This window comes from Centruroides sculpturatus, unplaced genomic scaffold, assembly GCF_000671375.1.
Source record: "Centruroides sculpturatus isolate CEXI.00-Female unplaced genomic scaffold, Cexi_2.0 scaffold1383, whole genome shotgun sequence".
In the NCBI taxonomy this organism is placed as follows: Eukaryota; Metazoa; Arthropoda; class Arachnida; order Scorpiones; family Buthidae; genus Centruroides; species Centruroides sculpturatus.
The window spans coordinates 172,834-191,800 of NW_019385663.1; the positions used below are offsets into that span (position 1 = coordinate 172,834).

Consider the following 18,967-nt stretch of genomic DNA (forward strand, 5'->3'; position numbering starts at 1 on the left):
TCAATGTTACATTTATTTTTAAATACCACTTTAAAAAGTTGGAAAAACTCAATCAACTGCATACAACTTTGTACAGCAGCAAAAATGTTTAATAATTATTACTAACATTTTCAGTCATATCTAATAACCTTCATCAGGCTTGCTATTCAAAAAATTGAATTATTTACAAAAGCTAATGGAAAATTTTCTGTTTAGCTTTTGTTAATTTTTTTTTTAGTAGCAAACATGGTGGTCATTAAATATCACCAACAATGTTAGTTTATTAAACATTTTTGTTGCTGTACAAGGTTGTATGTATCAATAGTTTTTTGAGTGATCTACTGAAGCAATTATTTTGAGTTAAGTTAGAAAAACTGCAAGTCTGACTTGCAGTTTTTCTAAAACCCTAGGAGAAGTTTATGACTTCTCCTAGGGTACGTATTATCTCAGTGTTTCTCAAACTGTACCTTTTCATTGAACTCCCTAGAGTAGAATTAAATATATACAGGTTGAGAGTCCTTTCTCTGAAATTCCAAATGCCAAAAACACCTACAAAATCTGAAAGTTTGTTGAGTACTGACATTATGTGCCACAAATGGAAAATTCTACAAAGCACTGAGAATGTTCCAGTATTTTCCCCAACCCTTTTTTACCAGGTGTCCTTCCTAGTTGATTTTTCTGACCATCTGGCTGATAAATGTCAGGAGAAATGTGTCTGTGTGTACAATAGGTTTTTTTTATTCCTAATTCCAATGTAGTTAGATCTTGATTCTTAACATACGTTATCCAGAACACATTGAAAATCTAAACAAATCTATCAGATTGGTGGAAATATTACAACAAGTAGGTAATACTTCTTAATTCAATGAATCACTAATGAACTTAGTTTTGAACCCTGTAAATTCATTGACATAGGTAAGATATTTTTCACTCTCTTGTGGTCAGTATTTTGAAAAATGATTTAATAGACTAGCTCTCTGTTTTTTATTTTATTTAACTTTTGATAAAAATATTATATTACAGTTTGGTGGAATGCATTCTACTTGGTTAATTAATACTGGTATATGGTGATGCTATGCCAGGTCAAGGTTAAGGTGCTCTATTATATTTCCTTTATTTTTTGAATTTTGTTAATAAATGAAACATAGTTTTAATTTCAAAAAATATAACTTGGGCTCTGTTATATAGATACATTTTTATACTCACAGATACAGAAATAAAAGTATCAAAAATAATTGAAGCTGAAACTTCACCAGTATATAAAGACGCTAAGAATACCTTATTTTTTCATCAACTAAATTTAATTAAAACAAATGTTTTTATCCTGGCTTTATGAAGCCTTATCAAACTGGCCAAAAACGTTTGTTTTGATCAAATTTAGTTGCTGGAAAAGTATTATCCTATGTTATAAAGAAAAATATTTAAATGCAAATATCAATTTTTAACAAATCTTATTTTTTGTGCAGGCTATTGGAAATGCTAAAACAACAAGAAATGATAATAGTTCAAGATTTGGAAAATATATTGAAATAGATTTTAATCAAAAGTATCATATTATTGGAGCTAATATGAGAACATACTTACTAGAAAAATCTCGTGTAGTTTTTCAAGCATCAGAAGAGCGTAATTATCATGTTTTTTATCAGTTATGTGCTTCTGCAGACTTAGAAGAATTAGCTGATCTTCAATTAAGTAAGTTCACAAATATTATTCTTAATTTTGAAATTTTAATAATTACTCAATTAAAATTTTAATTGATTTATTTTATTAACTATGAGAGATTGCAAAAGTTGGCATCATGATTATCACAAAACAAAAACTGCTTGCTTGATGGACCAATAAAAATTAACAAGAATAAAGCAAACTAGAAATGGTTTCATTTAAAATTTGATTATTTTAGTTTATGAACAGCAGAATCAAATACAATGGTGTTTCATACTTCAAATTTAATTCATTTCAGGAGGCTGTTTGAACTCTGAATTGTTCAAAGTCTGAATCATTTTTTTTCCCATTAGAAATAATGGAAAGTGATGAATTAATCTATTCCTAGACACTAAACAAACCCATTTTGATATACTGAAAATAGCAAATGCACATAATTTAAGGCATATATAACACAATTAAATTAAATACTCTAATAACAAATAAAAACATGAAAACAATAAAATACATAAATATTGTATACAGTAGTACCTCAGGATACGAACCCTCCAGCATATGAAATTTTCAGGATACGATATGAAATTCGAACATATTTTTGCTCCACAGTATGAACAAAAACTCACCATATGATGTTACATTAGTTTGCTGCACCATTTTTTATTCACTTCTGTTCATTGGTCTCAGTCTATGTGTTTGCTTCATCATGGAAGGATCTCTCTCGATAAAGGAAATCTTGAAGTATTATCAGAAAGTGACTGATTTTATTGAAAAGAAACATCCCGAAAAGGTTCACACTGGCCGTATTGCTAATCAGAGTAATGACATTTGCCTAAGTCATTTTAGAAACATTTTAAAAAGTACGCAAAGCCTCTTTGGATAGATATTTTACCAAGCAACCTCTATCCAGTGAAAGTGCTGGTGGAAGTGAAGGAAAGAAAGCAAAAAGCAGTGAATAAAAAATTTAAAAAAATATATAAAACAAAAAAGTTAAAAAATTAGTGTTAAGTTTTTTTAACTTTTAAGTTTAATAAGTTACATTATGTTATGTAATTTAAGTTTTAGTATCATTTTCCTTCTCCCTCTCCTCCACCACTAGTTTACACCTCTGTTGTCTATCCTCAAAGGTAAAGTGCAAATAAAACTAATTTTTTTAAATCAATTATTATTCTATTGTGGTTATTTATTAGTGATTTATTAGCTGAATACCGAATATTTAATCACTATTCGGCCGAATACCGAATACCTAAAAACAGGACAGTAATAAATAACAAAAACACAGTAAATTAATCATTTTGTTATTTAGATTTAATGTTATCAGGTTAGTGTTGTTTGTTTATATTTATTTATAACTTATAACATACACAAAATAAAAAAGAACATAATATTAGTCATTTGTATTCACAATTTATAATTACAAAGATCAGCACACATACACATCTATTCGTTCAAGAATCATCACACATCTGAGGGTCTGATCCTGCTTATCCTTCTTTTTAAGAGCTCGTCTTTGCTCTTCCCTTTCTCTTTCCTCTATCGCTTTAGTCCACGTATGCCTATGCATACATCATAATACGCCTTCACGATACTTTTGATTTGTCACTTTTCCGTCATAGTTTTCCCATTTTACAATTACGTGACTCATAGCCAGGTGATAACGGAGAAAAGAGACAGATAGGATGTCGTTATAAGTCACAGTTATGATTTCACAGATTCAAAACAGCTTGGTAGCTCGAATGGCCTCAGGCTTTTGCCCGTGCATGCTAAGTGACTTTTATTACAAGCATTTAGCTTTTCGAAGTCTATGACAACAATTGTTTGGCATTGACAGCCACAAATTTCGCGCCAATAAGCTGCCTCGACTTGTTCGATTATGTTATCAACTCAATTTCTTATTTATTTTCACATTTTCACTTTGTGGTTCTTCTTCCGTTCTTTTTCCGTTATTTACATGTGTAGGTCATTTCATTGTTATCCACATTTGATATCATCACTTATCATTTATCACATAATGCCATGATGCTCTTGTCTGAACTGTCAAGAATTAACGCGATTGGCGAAGCGTAGTGACAGTGGGCCAATAGAGAGCAGGGTCTTTGCCATAATACGGTTTGCGCGCCAATTTTTGTATGTGCGTTAATCAAGCCAAATATTCGGTATTCAGCCTGAGGCCGAATATACTATTCGTTGCAACACTATTATTTAAACATTTACAACTACAAAATGCATTTTTCAGTGTTTTCCTTACTAAAGTTATTTTTTTTTTTAATGTACTATTTAGCTTTAATTTGAGTGTGTTTTTCATGTTGGAATGGATCATTTGGTTTTACATATAATCATATGGGGAAAAATGATTTACCTTACGACATTTTCATGATACGATCTCAGTTTCGGAATGGATTAATTTTGTATCTTGAGGTACTACTGTAATAACATCTTAAACATGGTAGATCCACTATTTGTGTACCACTTGTGTGTTTTGTGATAAGTATGGTACCTTTTTCATCTCAATTGTTGATATTACAATCTTCCTCTTAGGCTTTGTTGCTTCCACACAGTTTTTGAAAGCCATGTTTAATAAGTAAAAGTTGTATTATGCTGAACAGAAAGTTTTTATGTATTTTTAATAGCTTTCATTACTTAACATAGATGGGTGATTTAATTATAACAATTGATTAATTTAACACATTATTACTAATGTGAGATTGTATTTACGTTTAGAAATGTATTTTAAACTTTTTCCATCATATTTTGTTTGAATAAAATTGAGTTGAAATGTTTTCAGATAAAAAGCATATTAGACATATCATGCTTTGAATTTTGGAAAGGATATAATGCTGTATAAACAGTAAAAGAATTTGTAATATGTATGGGGAAGATGCTCCTAAACTTCAGGCAGATGTGGTTTTATAAATTTCTGTTTAGGGAATTTTGAGTTAAAGGATACAAAATGTAGGAGGTGCCCAAAAGCTCTCATCAAAGAAAAATAGCAGAAAGAAATTGTTAAAAATTGAAGAATAACAACACAGTATATATAATTGAACACACAAAAAATAAAGTAATAAATGCACTGCAAATAGGTGTGTAATGCATTACCAAGATATGATTTGGGCACATTCAGTGTGTGTTTTTTCACTGCACACACAGTTCAGACTTTGAAGTATTGTTCAAACTATGAAGTGAATTTTTGGCAAATTTAGCATTCAGCAACACAATATAAATACAAGACTCAGGATAGACTTACTTTTCAGCAAAGAGCTTTTTGTTTTACTTTCCTTGCTCTGTTATATATAACAGAGGGAAAGTATGGCAATTAGTCAAAAAATGATTCTTTAAGATTTTTTCATTTTTGGACCTTGAAATGTCAAGAAATGCAAAAACATTTAGAGTTTTTTTCTCTATGTATGGTGGATGTTAATGTGTGTGTTTGTGTGTGACATGATTCTGTTTACCCTCTCTCTGAAGATAACTCCCGTGCTCTTGAAAATTTCTGAAACTTTGCAGGAAGGTTTGTGTATTAGAAAGATTCATACTATTAAAGTTTGATGGTTTAAGGTCAACAAGGTGGGAAGATAATGGGTGCTCATGTGTCATCTCAAGTAGGGTCAGATTTAATGATGATTTTACTCATTATTAGCATTTACATTTTTTATAAAACCCATTCCTACCCTCAAAATTAAGCTTTTTGCAGTTTTATAATAATTAAAAATATAAAGTTTTTCAATAAAATATAACAGATGGCACCACCAAAATTCTAAATGTTACCAGGAAAGTTAAGCAACCTGTTACTGGAATTTTTTGAGTCGCTAAAAATTACTATTTTTACAAATTTACTTACCATAATAAATTGTTTTTATTTAAATTACTGGAATAATCTGAAAATCAAAATAGTTGAAGTTATGTATTTTGCTTTGACTGGCTGTTACGATATGTGATCTGATTAATTCCTTATTGTCAAACTTTAACCGATGGACTTTTTAGAATCTTGTTGGGCTTGTTGAGTCTTGTTCTAAGTAAAAGGATCTTAATCTTAATTTAACAGGGCCTGCTGTCAATACATTTGCAATACAGGATGGTGATGTAGTACTTTCGGGTGAAATGTATAGCATCAAATACATCAACAATTCTAATATTACAAAAACAAAAATTATTAAATGTACAAATGCAGTATAAGAGAACAGTTGCAATTGTCATGATGTGAAATATTTTCCTATGTGGAAGTTATTACATAGCTAACCTATATGCATGTAATAATGGCCATTTGATTTTTATTTATTTTTAATCATTGTTTTTATATTTATATACTTGTTTATAAATTCTTAATTCATAGAATTTATCATCATTACTTGAAAATTATAAGCAATTAAAAATATTATATTTATAAGTATTTAATAAATTTTCTTATGTATATTTTAGGTGATCAAAGAACTTTTCATTATACAAACCAAGGAGATTCTCCAATTATTTCTGGGATTGATGATGCTAAAAATTTTCAAGAAACAAAAAATGCTCTTAGATTATTAGGTAATTAAAAAGTTTCTTTATATAAAATATTGTTACATAAACAATGATTGGTTTACAAAGTTTTTAATTTAAACATAAAAGTTGAAATTTACATTATTTTGAAAGTTAGACTATTAGAAAGTAACTTTAACTTGAATCAGGAAATCCAAAAACAGTTTTTGAAAATGACAGTTACATAATATTATATAAAACATACAATAAGTCATGTTTGCCTTACATCATATATATTTATATAAAAGAAATTTTATAGAGCCTTTCAAAATACATTAAATGTATATGTATGTGTATATTGCAAAAAATTATCATAAATAATAATTGTTGTTTATATGTCCAAAGAAATCTATATGAAGTCATGTTTCCTATGTTCTAGTATAAGTGTAGCAATAAAAATAAATAAATATATTAATTAAATGTTACAAAATTATTTATACTAAAATGAGTATATGTTCACTATATTTTGGAATACTGTTTTTGTCTTTATTTTAAAAATTAAATTGATAGCAATTTTTGAATTCATAAAAATAAATTTTGATATTATTATTATTATCTATATGTTGTACTATTTTGTATTCTTTAATAGAATGTAATTAAATCTGATGACTGATGAAAATGGTCAAAAACATGAGTTTATTCATTACATTGTTTTCTTGCTGGATTTTCTAGTTTCAACAGTGTGGTTTGTTGATAAGTGTATTCAGATTTTTGAACTACATAAAATAAATTTTTTTTAAAAATTTAACAGTCAGTTTTTAAAAAGCAAAGGACTTTGTAATAAATTATGCTTATGTACAAAGATTAGCATTTTATATATTTTTAATAGGGAATTAATTCTGAAATTTACAATAATTATATGTAGAATAAAATTGTTAAATAATTTCGAATCTAACAGTAGTATAGTTTCAATAAAATTATCATAGAATGAGTTCATATTTATTTTATTAAATGAATAAATTCTTTGAAATATGTGTGTTTTCATTTCAGGATTTTCAGAAAGTCAGCAAATGTCAATATTTAGGATTCTTGCATCAATTCTTCATTTAGGAAATGTAAATATAGTTGAAGGTGGAGAAACAGGAGATGATACAGAATGTTGTTCAGTTTCTGTAAGACATAGAATTATATAAAATTATTTAATTTTAATTGCGTTATATTTAGGTTAGGACAACTGGATTTTAGTCTTAAGTGCAAGAAAGATGTTTCTTAAAAATACAGAAACATAATTTTATAATTTTGAATTCTATACAAGTAAACAAATATTATATTTGTGGAAGATAATTAAAGCTATTTATAATTCTTCTAATAATTAAAATTTATTATTAATATCAACAATACATGTGGTAATTAAATAAAATAAACTAAATCAATATAAAATTAAAAACTAATAAATTTTAGAGACATTTTTCAAATATAGTAAAATTCCAAAAAATTGTTTATTTTCTGCAGCCTCATATAATGTTTGTTTTTAAATCAAAATTTAAAAAAAAATCAGGATTTTTGATTGTTATATTTTTAAAACCTATAATTAAATACAGTAGAGCGTCAATTATCCGAATCAATTGGGGACTGGGATTGTTCAGAAGATCGGTGTTTCGGATAACCGATTATGTACGGAAAAATATATTAATTTATACCATCTTGACATTTTTCTCCATTGCATGTCGCTTCGCGCTGAATTTTCGTCAATGTTAAGCCTAACAAAGACTATTGTATCGTTAAAAATTATTTTTTTATTTTATATGAACAAAATATATATATTGAAAAATATAAAAACAATAAAAAATTATACTTCAGAAGTTAATTTATGAGATAGTATCAAAAATGTAAAATATTTGAGTAGCCCAACACACAGTCAAAGATTGCATCGCCACAGCACTGGCAAAAATTTAAATTTGCCGACTGGAATTCTTTCGGATGATTGACTTTTGGATAATCGACGCTCTACTGTACTTGCTTTTTAAACAGTTCAGAAATTGTAGATTACAGTAGAGCCTCGATTATCCGACCCCCAATTAACCGACACCTCGGTTAACCGACCGTCTTAGTCGGCAAATTTCAAATGTACACTAGTGATGTGGCGCTACAATATTTGGCTATGTCTTGGTTACTTTAATATTATTTTTACGTGTTTTTGCTGGCAATACTCATTCGACCATGAAACGAAACCAGTATTTAAACGAGGCTTAATTTTCTAATTTTTAATGATACAATAGCGACGATTATTATTTTAAATTTTTTGTTAGGCTTAACATCGATGAAAATTCAACGCGAAGTAGGTCAATAGCGATATACTAATATATTAATATACTAATTACATGGGATATAATAATATACTACACTAATACTGAATTTTTTCATACTTTTCGGTTATCCGACTTTTCAATTATCCGACCAACTCCAGTCTCCAATTGAGTCGGATAATCGAGGCTCTACTGTATTATTANAAATTATCATAGAATGAGTTCATATTTATTTTATTAAATGAATAAATTCTTTGAAATATGTGTGTTTTCATTTCAGGATTTTCAGAAAGTCAGCAAATGTCAATATTTAGGATTCTTGCATCAATTCTTCATTTAGGAAATGTAAATATAGTTGAAGGTGGAGAAACAGGAGATGATACAGAATGTTGTTCAGTTTCTGTAAGACATAGAATTATATAAAATTATTTAATTTTAATTGCGTTATATTTAGGTTAGGACAACTGGATTTTAGTCTTAAGTGCAAGAAAGATGTTTCTTAAAAATACAGAAACATAATTTTATAATTTTGAATTCTATACAAGTAAACAAATATTATATTTGTGGAAGATAATTAAAGCTATTTATAATTCTTCTAATAATTAAAATTTATTATTAATATCAACAATACATGTGGTAATTAAATAAAATAAACTAAATCAATATAAAATTAAAAACTAATAAATTTTAGAGACATTTTTCAAATATAGTAAAATTCCAAAAAATTGTTTATTTTCTGCAGCCTCATATAATGTTTGTTTTTAAATCAAAATTTAAAAAAAAATCAGGATTTTTGATTGTTATATTTTTAAAACCTATAATTAAATACAGTAGAGCGTCAATTATCCGAATCAATTGGGGACTGGGATTGTTCAGAAGATCGGTGTTTCGGATAACCGATTATGTACGGAAAAATATATTAATTTATACCATCTTGACATTTTTCTCCATTGCATGTCGCTTCGCGCTGAATTTTCGTCAATGTTAAGCCTAACAAAGACTATTGTATCGTTAAAAATTATTTTTTTATTTTATATGAACAAAATATATATATTGAAAAATATAAAAACAATAAAAAATTATACTTCAGAAGTTAATTTATGAGATAGTATCAAAAATGTAAAATATTTGAGTAGCCCAACACACAGTCAAAGATTGCATCGCCACAGCACTGGCAAAAATTTAAATTTGCCGACTGGAATTCTTTCGGATGATTGACTTTTGGATAATCGACGCTCTACTGTACTTGCTTTTTAAACAGTTCAGAAATTGTAGATTACAGTAGAGCCTCGATTATCCGACCCCCAATTAACCGACACCTCGGTTAACCGACCGTCTTAGTCGGCAAATTTCAAATGTACACTAGTGATGTGGCGCTACAATATTTGGCTATGTCTTGGTTACTTTAATATTATTTTTACGTGTTTTTGCTGGCAATACTCATTCGACCATGAAACGAAACCAGTATTTAAACGAGGCTTAATTTTCTAATTTTTAATGATACAATAGCGACGATTATTATTTTAAATTTTTTGTTAGGCTTAACATCGATGAAAATTCAACGCGAAGTAGGTCAATAGCGATATACTAATATATTAATATACTAATTACATGGGATATAATAATATACTACACTAATACTGAATTTTTTCATACTTTTCGGTTATCCGACTTTTCAATTATCCGACCAACTCCAGTCTCCAATTGAGTCGGATAATCGAGGCTCTACTGTACTAAAAATTTATTAAGCTTATTTTTTCTTTAAATTTCATTAATTGAATTCAAGTATTATTTTTATAAATTAGTATAAATCATTTTAATATATTTAATTTCAAAAAATTAACCATTATTAAATAATTTTATTTAAATTTTTCTTAATTGGATAATAATCTGTTTACAAAAATCAGTAGTCTAAAATTCAACCATGTTTGTCTTCTGTATGATCTTAGACTTTTTGCAAAAAATTTAACTTATATGATAAATTTTATATTTTAATTTCTTTATAGAAATTGTTTTATTTTTTGAAAAATATGAATATATACTTATTTGTTGGAATCAATTTTACTTTTTAAAATATTATTTAGTACATTTTGTACATTCTGAACTAGAAAATATTCAATTTATTTCTGGTTAAAACCATCATTCCTGTTATGACTTACTTTTGAAATTGTGATAAAGATTTGAATTGTAACTATTACTTGCAAGTGGTATCTGTAATTTATATTATCATATGTTTAGGAAATATTTCAATATAGAAAATAGGGTTTCTCAAACGGGATCTCAGGATCCCAACTGTTTTTTTAACCCAGGAAATTATTCTCATCCTGGGAAATCCTGCAAATTTCTTAAAAGTTCACTTTTTTCTTATTTTATGTTAAGGTTGAGGAAATTTTGCAAATAGAAAGTATAATTAACTTATAAACTGTCAGAATACATTTGTATTTATTAATTTTAAACCTACTTATTACTTTTTAAAATTTTTCCTTGTTATGGCATGTCACAAATGGTCAATAATCAATACATAGCTTATTTGTGGCAGGACTCTGAAAATTCTTTACTTGTCAGTACCTGTAATATCAGGAATAATTGTGCTTATGCTGTGTCACTTTTTAACCATGCCCAGTAGCTTCAATAACTGCATTATGCCAGGTTGTGCAAATTGGGCAAGGATACAAATGAGTATGAAGTTTTTCTTCATAAACCTGATTATTAAAGCCAAATAAATTGCCAAATTATCGAGCTATAAGCTTGATGCCGCTATTAAAGCAGCCGAGGTAGACAAATCAATACTAGAAGAATACTAGAGAGAAAAAGAAGTACAGTAATACCTCGACTTACACTACCCTGACTTATGCAAACCCGGAGTTACACGATTTTTAAATCTCGTCGATTCGTCTTTTGTTTGAGCACCATGGAACTCTTGATTACTCCCCCCACACTATTGTTCAGCTTACATGTTCCAACGTGTTGCGCGAAATTGACACATAGCTACAATTTATTTTGTGTTATTTATTTCTTTGTTTGTTTTATCTACGGAGACTTGAGAGAGACTATGTGGTGATTTCTTGTAACCGTAAACGAATCAAAAGACGAGATAAGATTAACGAGAACATTCATTAGTTTACATACATCTGACTTGGATTTTACACAAATTGCGAAATTATACCTCGACTTACGCAAATTTGACTTTCGCAGTTATCACTCGGTCCCACCTATCGCATAAGTTCGGGGTATTACTGTACTACAATCTCGTAAACGAACTAGAAATCTTCCAGGCTACAGGTGAAAAATCAAGTAACATCTGTCTTCTCTTAAATGCATTAAAGACAATTCTACTAACATCAATTGAATTGGAAAGGGCATTTTCAGTAGTGGGACTTTTCATATTAAAATAATAACCAGATTGAGTGATCGGAGTATTGACCGGCTTTGCTTTTTAAAAATTTACAATAATATTTTGTATTAAGTTTTATTTAAAAAATGAAAATTATGTTTTAAGTTAGAAGTTTGATCTAAGTTAATTCTTTTTTTAAATTTTCAACTAAATTCAAAGCATTTTTTTTGTAAGCAGTTTCCAGCAAACTTTAATAAATTTTTTCTATTTGTGAAAATTTCTATGTATTCAAAGGTAATTTTAATATATATTACACTGCATTATTAATATTATGATTTTGGAGGTTGCAGAACATATTAAATTACTTTTAAAAATAAAAAATAGTTATATCATTTGATTTCAAGATATTTTTTATATTTCAAAAATAATTAATTATATCCCAGGATCCCATGAAACAGTTCACTTTTTTCCCAGAATCATGAGACAAGCAAAAGCTGGGAAATGAGAAACCCTAATAGAAAAATAAATTAAATTTTTTGATTATTACATACCAATAAGTTTTGATTATTATGGATAATGTTGAGATTAGAAAAAAACACAAATAAAAAAAGACCTGGTTTTAGAATAAGCAATTCTAAAAATTTTCAAAACTGCTTTGCTCTTAATTTTTATCACTGGAATATTTTGGAAATTCTGAGTGTTCACCTTCCTCAATATAATTCTAAAATGATTTAGAGACTGATGGTAGTCTAAAAAGTTCTCTATTGTAAGATATGGTTAATTTCTTTAAAAAAAATCATGCACATATGTATACACAATTATTTTTTGGAATTTTGCAGTATTTTATCTCTCAACGTCAGCTGTTATAAAATACAAATTTACTATATAGGATTTACTATTTATTATAACTGTTATGACTGTTTCAAAGTTTTGTTTAAAGTTAATATATTAACATTGTTTTCTGTTGATAAATAACTCTATATCATCCATAATAATTGCTAAATGCATAAATGATGACAATTTTTAAAGAATTAGTGTAATATTTCACCATAATAGTAGCTGAAACACTTGTTCAATTAAAATAATACTTTATAATTTTTATATTGTTACAGTGGGTGATCGGTTAACGAATATAATCCATTCCAAGACTTTGTTCGCTATCTGAATTGTTCATTAACTGATTTTCGATTTACTATAGGTTTTTATGGGAATTTTATTAATTCATTCTGGAGACTCCAAAAAATAAAAAATACAGTAGACCCCTCCAATAACATGGTAGATACATTCTGTGTTTTATGAATTCCATGTAGTATGAGTCCTTAAATACATGAGTCAATCACAGCCGGCACATGTGCAGTTTAGGGACTACGGCTGTTTGAAAGGTTTTCTTCCATAAAATTAATCAATTCCAGACTAATTTGACTCAACATTTCCAAAACACATAATTTTTTGGGAATAATCCATATAAACTATGCTATAAACAAAAAATTGTAGGATTACTTACCAAGTGTGCATCATTCAACGACACCATTGCTTAAGCTTGTTTTCATCGTGGAGTGGTTCATCGATCAGCGGGCACGTGTTTTCTGATAAGTTATTTTTCTGCAAAAAATTTGCTGAACTTTGGAGACATCATTAATATAAATATAATTTATATGGCCATTAATTAATTAAATAATAAATGGTTTTTAGTAGGTCCGCTGCTTGTTTAAACTCAACGGTTTGTGCAATATCTGCTATTGGTCTAGATTTGACCAATCCTGTCACGACATGAGTCGGTGATGATGTTTTACTGTATTATATGAGTCTCTTTTAGCGTGTTTATATGAATACAATCACAATTTTTTTGCCATTTTATATGAATCCATATTATATGAACCAATTTTATAGGGGGTCTACTGTATACACTTTCTTACTACATTTATTTATATGTTATAATAAAAATACATATGTACACAATGATGCATTTTTATTAGTCATGTTTTTTCCATTTGTAGGGGTTAAAGAATCTGTCTAATGTCAGTTGCTTTTCTCTCTTCTTTAAGATTTTTCAGAAGTAATTAATAGCATTGTAGTGATCCCCAAGTCTATTAACTTCAACCTGGTTTGGATGCCATTCTAAGACCATTGTTCTGACATCCTCCCACTTCTTCAAAAGATCTTTAATAGCAGATATCGGCATTAATCCTCTTTTTGAGAAGAAAACATCTTGCTGAGTTTCTTGGTGTTATTCATTCAAGAGTTCTTGGCATTCTTCTGTCGTCAGATCTGTTTCAAGTTCTATTATGAGTTGGGATTAAAAGGGAGATTTTCGAAGTTCGGAGGAATACTATCAGTATATACTGGGTTGAGCGTCGATGTCGACATCTCCTGCACTGCAAAAAGTTCCGAATTGTTGCCTGAAGACAAGGGAAGACAACCGATATTCATTATTTTACATCACTTCTTCTTGTGTTTGTTTTGTGAGGTGTTCATTATCCAAGAATGTGTTTATTATCCAAACATGTGTTTGTTGTCCGAAAATAAAAATCTTTTGCGAAGATGTTCATTATTCGATTTGTTCGTTAGCCGAACTGTTTGTTAACCGATCACCCTCTGTATTTACTATATATTTTTGTTTATTTTCAAAGAGACCCCCAATTCTTAATTACTACAACTTCCCAAATATAATTTTATGTTAAAGATTAATTAAGAATTTATTTTTATTTCATATTATATCTTATCATTAAATTAAATATAAAAATGTAGATTGTTGTGTTTTTATATTTTTTGATTTTAGGTCATCATTAAACTGGAAATAATTATGCTTAGTTATTAAGAGGAGGGGTTTCCCAAATGTCATGTACTGTACTTGTTGAATTGCTTAGGATTTTTGCAGTAATAGAGAATTAGCAACATTACTGCATCAAAGTGCAGTACAGATGGATGTAAATCTAGATATTATATTAATAACCATATACAAATGGATTTAATCTCTATATCCATCTATACCTCACTTCTATGAGGTAATGATTGCTAATGCTCTGTTACTCCAAAAATCCTATACAATTCAATGAGTATTTGACATTTGGGAAGCCTTCTTCTTAGTCATTATTAAGTTCAGTTATGAGGTATGATATGATATAGTCATGAAAAATGTTTTATCAAGTAGTAAACTGACTCTTTTAAAATTATTAGCATTTTCTTTTATGGATAATATTAACATTGTTTGAATGTTTTTAATTTGTTTGAACTTTGAAATCTAAATAGACTGTCAGAACAACATTGAAAGGAATTTCATATTTTAGGATATTTAGATAAACAACAGTTACATGAAAATACAGTATGTGGAGTTATATGTTAATAATTCCAAGCTGCTGTAAAGATGGTTTTCCATCTGTATAAGTAAATGACTACAATTTTGTGAAGAAGATAAATTACAGCATCAGTCTGAGAATAGTGTTTCAGATTAATTTTTAATTTTATGAACATGAGTGTTTAGAGTGGGAACATTGAAACATATACAATCAAAGATAAATAATAATAATAAAAATAAAAATTTTGGTAGCTATGAAATTCTATTGTTTTTCATAGACTAATAATATGTTTACCAGTATAATTTTTTGTTATTGGTTTCTGTTGTTTAAATATTCTTTTGGAATACCAATAGAAAATTTTTATTGGTTTCAATTGGTTTTTATATATGAGTAGAAACCAATAAAATGCCATTAAAATCACATATTAGTTTTTATTGATTCCTATTGTTTTTAACCACATTAAATGATCTGAGCAGATTCTCATTTTTCTGTAAACTTTTAATAAAATAAAATTCTTAAGACTTCTGATATTTAGTTTAATAATTAACTTATCATTATTATTTAAAACTTAAATGTAACTTATACAAAATATGATATCTATAGATATTATATCATATATACAAAATTATATATATGTTGTTATAAAAAAACTTCATATATACATAGGAAAATGATCCTCATTTGTTAGTAATGACAGAACTTCTTGGAATTGATTATAATCAACTCAGTCTCTGGATCTGCAATAGAAAAATTCAAAGTATGAGAGAAATAATAACAAAACCAATGACTCCAGATCAGGTAAGATTGAAGCTTTCTCTATTTATTTAAATTATTGTAAGAATTTCTTGAATAATAATTAGAAACTTTTAAAACAAACATAATTAGATAGAAATGCTGATTAAAATTACTTTACTATGAAATTCTAATGGTATTTTGATTCTTACAAAATAAAATAGTTATGAAAAGAATCATTTTAATATGGCTGCATGCCATATAGTATGGAGTGAAGGAATGAAATAAGTTTTTTGACAAAAATGCAAAAATCTGTAAACTTATTTTTGATCTGTTCTAAAATTAAAAGTATTTTTTCAAAATATTTGAATTTATTATGAAATTTTTATGGAAGTTTTGAAAAATTCACAAGGAGGTGATTGACCTAGATGAAATTTTTGAAACTGATAAAAAAAAAAANAAAAAAAAAATACAATATTACAGATTATAAGTAGTACTTATCTGATTTAATTCAGGTTAGTATTCTTATAAAAAAAGCACTAAAATCACTGCTTAATATTCCAAACTTTGAGGTTGACTTCACCTCCTAAAGATGTTTCTTTTTACTTATAAAAGAAAACAATACATCTTCCTAATTTTTGATGTTTTACAACATATATAAGAATTATCAAAATTGGAAAGGAACATTAGAGTGATATTCCTTATTGGCAACATTAAATTACTTATTAATAAACAAGGAATACTTTGTTGATTTTATGGATCCAGTAAATGATAGTTCTGTATACATTATAAAATAATTAAGAGTCAACAAGAAAAATCAAATTTTTATTAAGTCTATGTTGATTCAGTTTTAGAATATAGGCATCCCTTGCCTAACACGGGTTCTGATTAATGCATGAAATTAATTGCAACAATCACTATATTTGCAGCAGAAGTTTTAATTTATGTGGCTTTACCGGCTGTCTTTACTTAACATAGCTACCATATTTTGATATACACAGTAGGATCAAGGGCTTAATTAACCACTTTAATCAAGGGATATCACAGATTAATACCCAGATGGAACATGGTTATGGCAAACTGACTGTGCTCCACAAGTAGCACTAACTATTGCCACTGTGGTAAAGTAATAAAATTGCTATTGATTATATCAGCTACTGGAGATTTTTATTAAATTCAAACTGTAATGATGAAAGATGAATAAAAAGACAATAATTAAACAATGAAAGTTTATTAAGTTAAACTTCATTTTTATTTCATTTCTTTAACTTTTTTCCTTTCCAAAGTTTCTGCACCTTCTTTTTCATTAATTGTTTTAATGAAATGAAAGTTTTCATATTGCACTTCTCTGACATTACCCAGAGAAATGTTATTTCTCTAAGACTTTTGCTATAAACATATTAACTGAAGAGGGCTTAAAGTTAATAAAGCTGAAATGCATTTTGATAATTTCTAACAGCAAATATTGTTAAATAAAGGCATTTTTATTGTCTCCAATTTTGTTCTTATTTTCCTCGGATAGACAGTGGCAATTGAAGCATATTATATATTAAATATATGTAAATTAATTTTAAAATATTTAGTGGCCACCCTGTATAAGGCAACTTTATTATTTCTCTTATTTATTCTATTTTATGTAACAGGTTTGATTGGAGGTACAATGTTTTATTAATACAATAGCAAGTACAGTACATACCTGTATTAGGTATAAATAAAACATTTTTGACATACCTTCAGAAAAATAGCTTGTCAATAGTTTCTGATGTCTAACTTTCTTCAATGAATAAGATGCAAGCCAAACTTGTAGTCAATCAGAGAAAAGCAGTGTTATTTGCAACTTATGTACTGTATTGCAAGAGATGTTTCTCAACTACAATTTATGCTATCAAACTGTTGATGAGCTTTGAATTTGTAATTGACCCTTCAGTCCATAATTTGAGATATAGAGGTGTTGGAAGAAAATTATATGAGTTAAATATGGAAAATACATTGAATTTAGACTGAAAATGCAGGGAAAAATAAATTTTGAGATAAATATGTTTTTGGGATAAAGATGTTTGAAATAAACAGGGTCAACTGTGTTTTAAAAGAACACATTACTAAAAATTCTATCTTACAGATTGAAGTTTGAAATCTAACCTAACCTATGTCTTATCATTTTGACCATTAATTATTATTAACAAATAATTAAAAATTTAAGAGAGTTTTAAGAAATTTAATAATGAAACTGATTTTTAAAATTGTAAAATAAATGCAATTTGGATAAATAATTAATTTTATTCTATATAACAAATTATTATAGTTTCTATATAAAAATAGTTGTAATTCATAAAATTTTTATTGTGATAATTGACTATGAGTATTTTAATAAAAAAAAATATTATACATAAGTAACTATTGCATTTTATTTAACTTAGCTATTTTTGTTTATAATTGTTTCTAAATATTTACTGATTAATTACAGGCTGTATTTTCTAGAGATGCTTTAGCAAAGCACATCTATGCTTGTTTGTTTAATTGGATTGTATCTCAAATAAATAAATCACTTGCATCAAGTGATAAAATAAATAGATTTATAGGAGTTTTAGATATTTATGGGTAAGTTTTTTTATTTTATATTGGATGTTTAAGAAATAAATGCATTAGTTTGTTCTGAAGTAAGTTGTATGTGCAATTTGAACAAATTGAGTTTTCTAAAAAATTACACCATATTTACATTATATTATTAGGCTCAATAAATTTAACTGTTAAAATGACAAATATAAAAATACTATTAACAATGTAATGTACCATGCAGCACAAAAGGTGGGGTTACACGAGTTAGAGTTCAATTTAAGTACCAGGCCTGGACTTTATGGGAACAAAAAAATATAATAATACAACACTTATAAGTACATATTCTCAAGAAATATTCATTAAATTGATCAGTAGTGAAATAAATAACAATGATTAATTATAAAAAGAGTTAATATATATTTCAAATATTCAAAAGTCAAACAACAAAATAAACAAGTAAAGAAATTCTTTGATTATATACAATCAAATTAAATCAGATCAAATCAATTCAACAATCAATTCAAATCTCCACAAAAAAAAAAAAAATACTCAAATCATATGTTTTCTATGCTGATTGTTTATCCGAGATGTTTCTATGACTGTTGCTGTTGGGAGCTACACCATACTGCTGGTTGGACGTAACATCTTTT

At 27.6% G+C, this 18,967-nt stretch overlaps 1 protein-coding gene across 1 annotated transcript in view; it reads left to right on the forward strand.

Moving 5' to 3' along the window:
• The window catches only part of LOC111641005 (unconventional myosin-Va-like), a 91,564-nt gene extending 73,201 nt beyond the window's left edge, over positions 1 to 18,363 (forward strand). The window contains exons 7-11 of the mRNA XM_023387113.1: positions 1,446 to 1,671; positions 6,055 to 6,162; positions 7,144 to 7,265; positions 15,696 to 15,827; positions 18,226 to 18,363. Coding sequence (XP_023242881.1) covers positions 1,446 to 1,671; positions 6,055 to 6,162; positions 7,144 to 7,265; positions 15,696 to 15,827; positions 18,226 to 18,363 — 726 coding nt within the window. The remainder of the gene's footprint in view (positions 1 to 1,445; positions 1,672 to 6,054; positions 6,163 to 7,143; positions 7,266 to 15,695; positions 15,828 to 18,225) is intronic.
• The last annotated feature ends 604 nt before the right edge of the window (positions 18,364 to 18,967 follow it).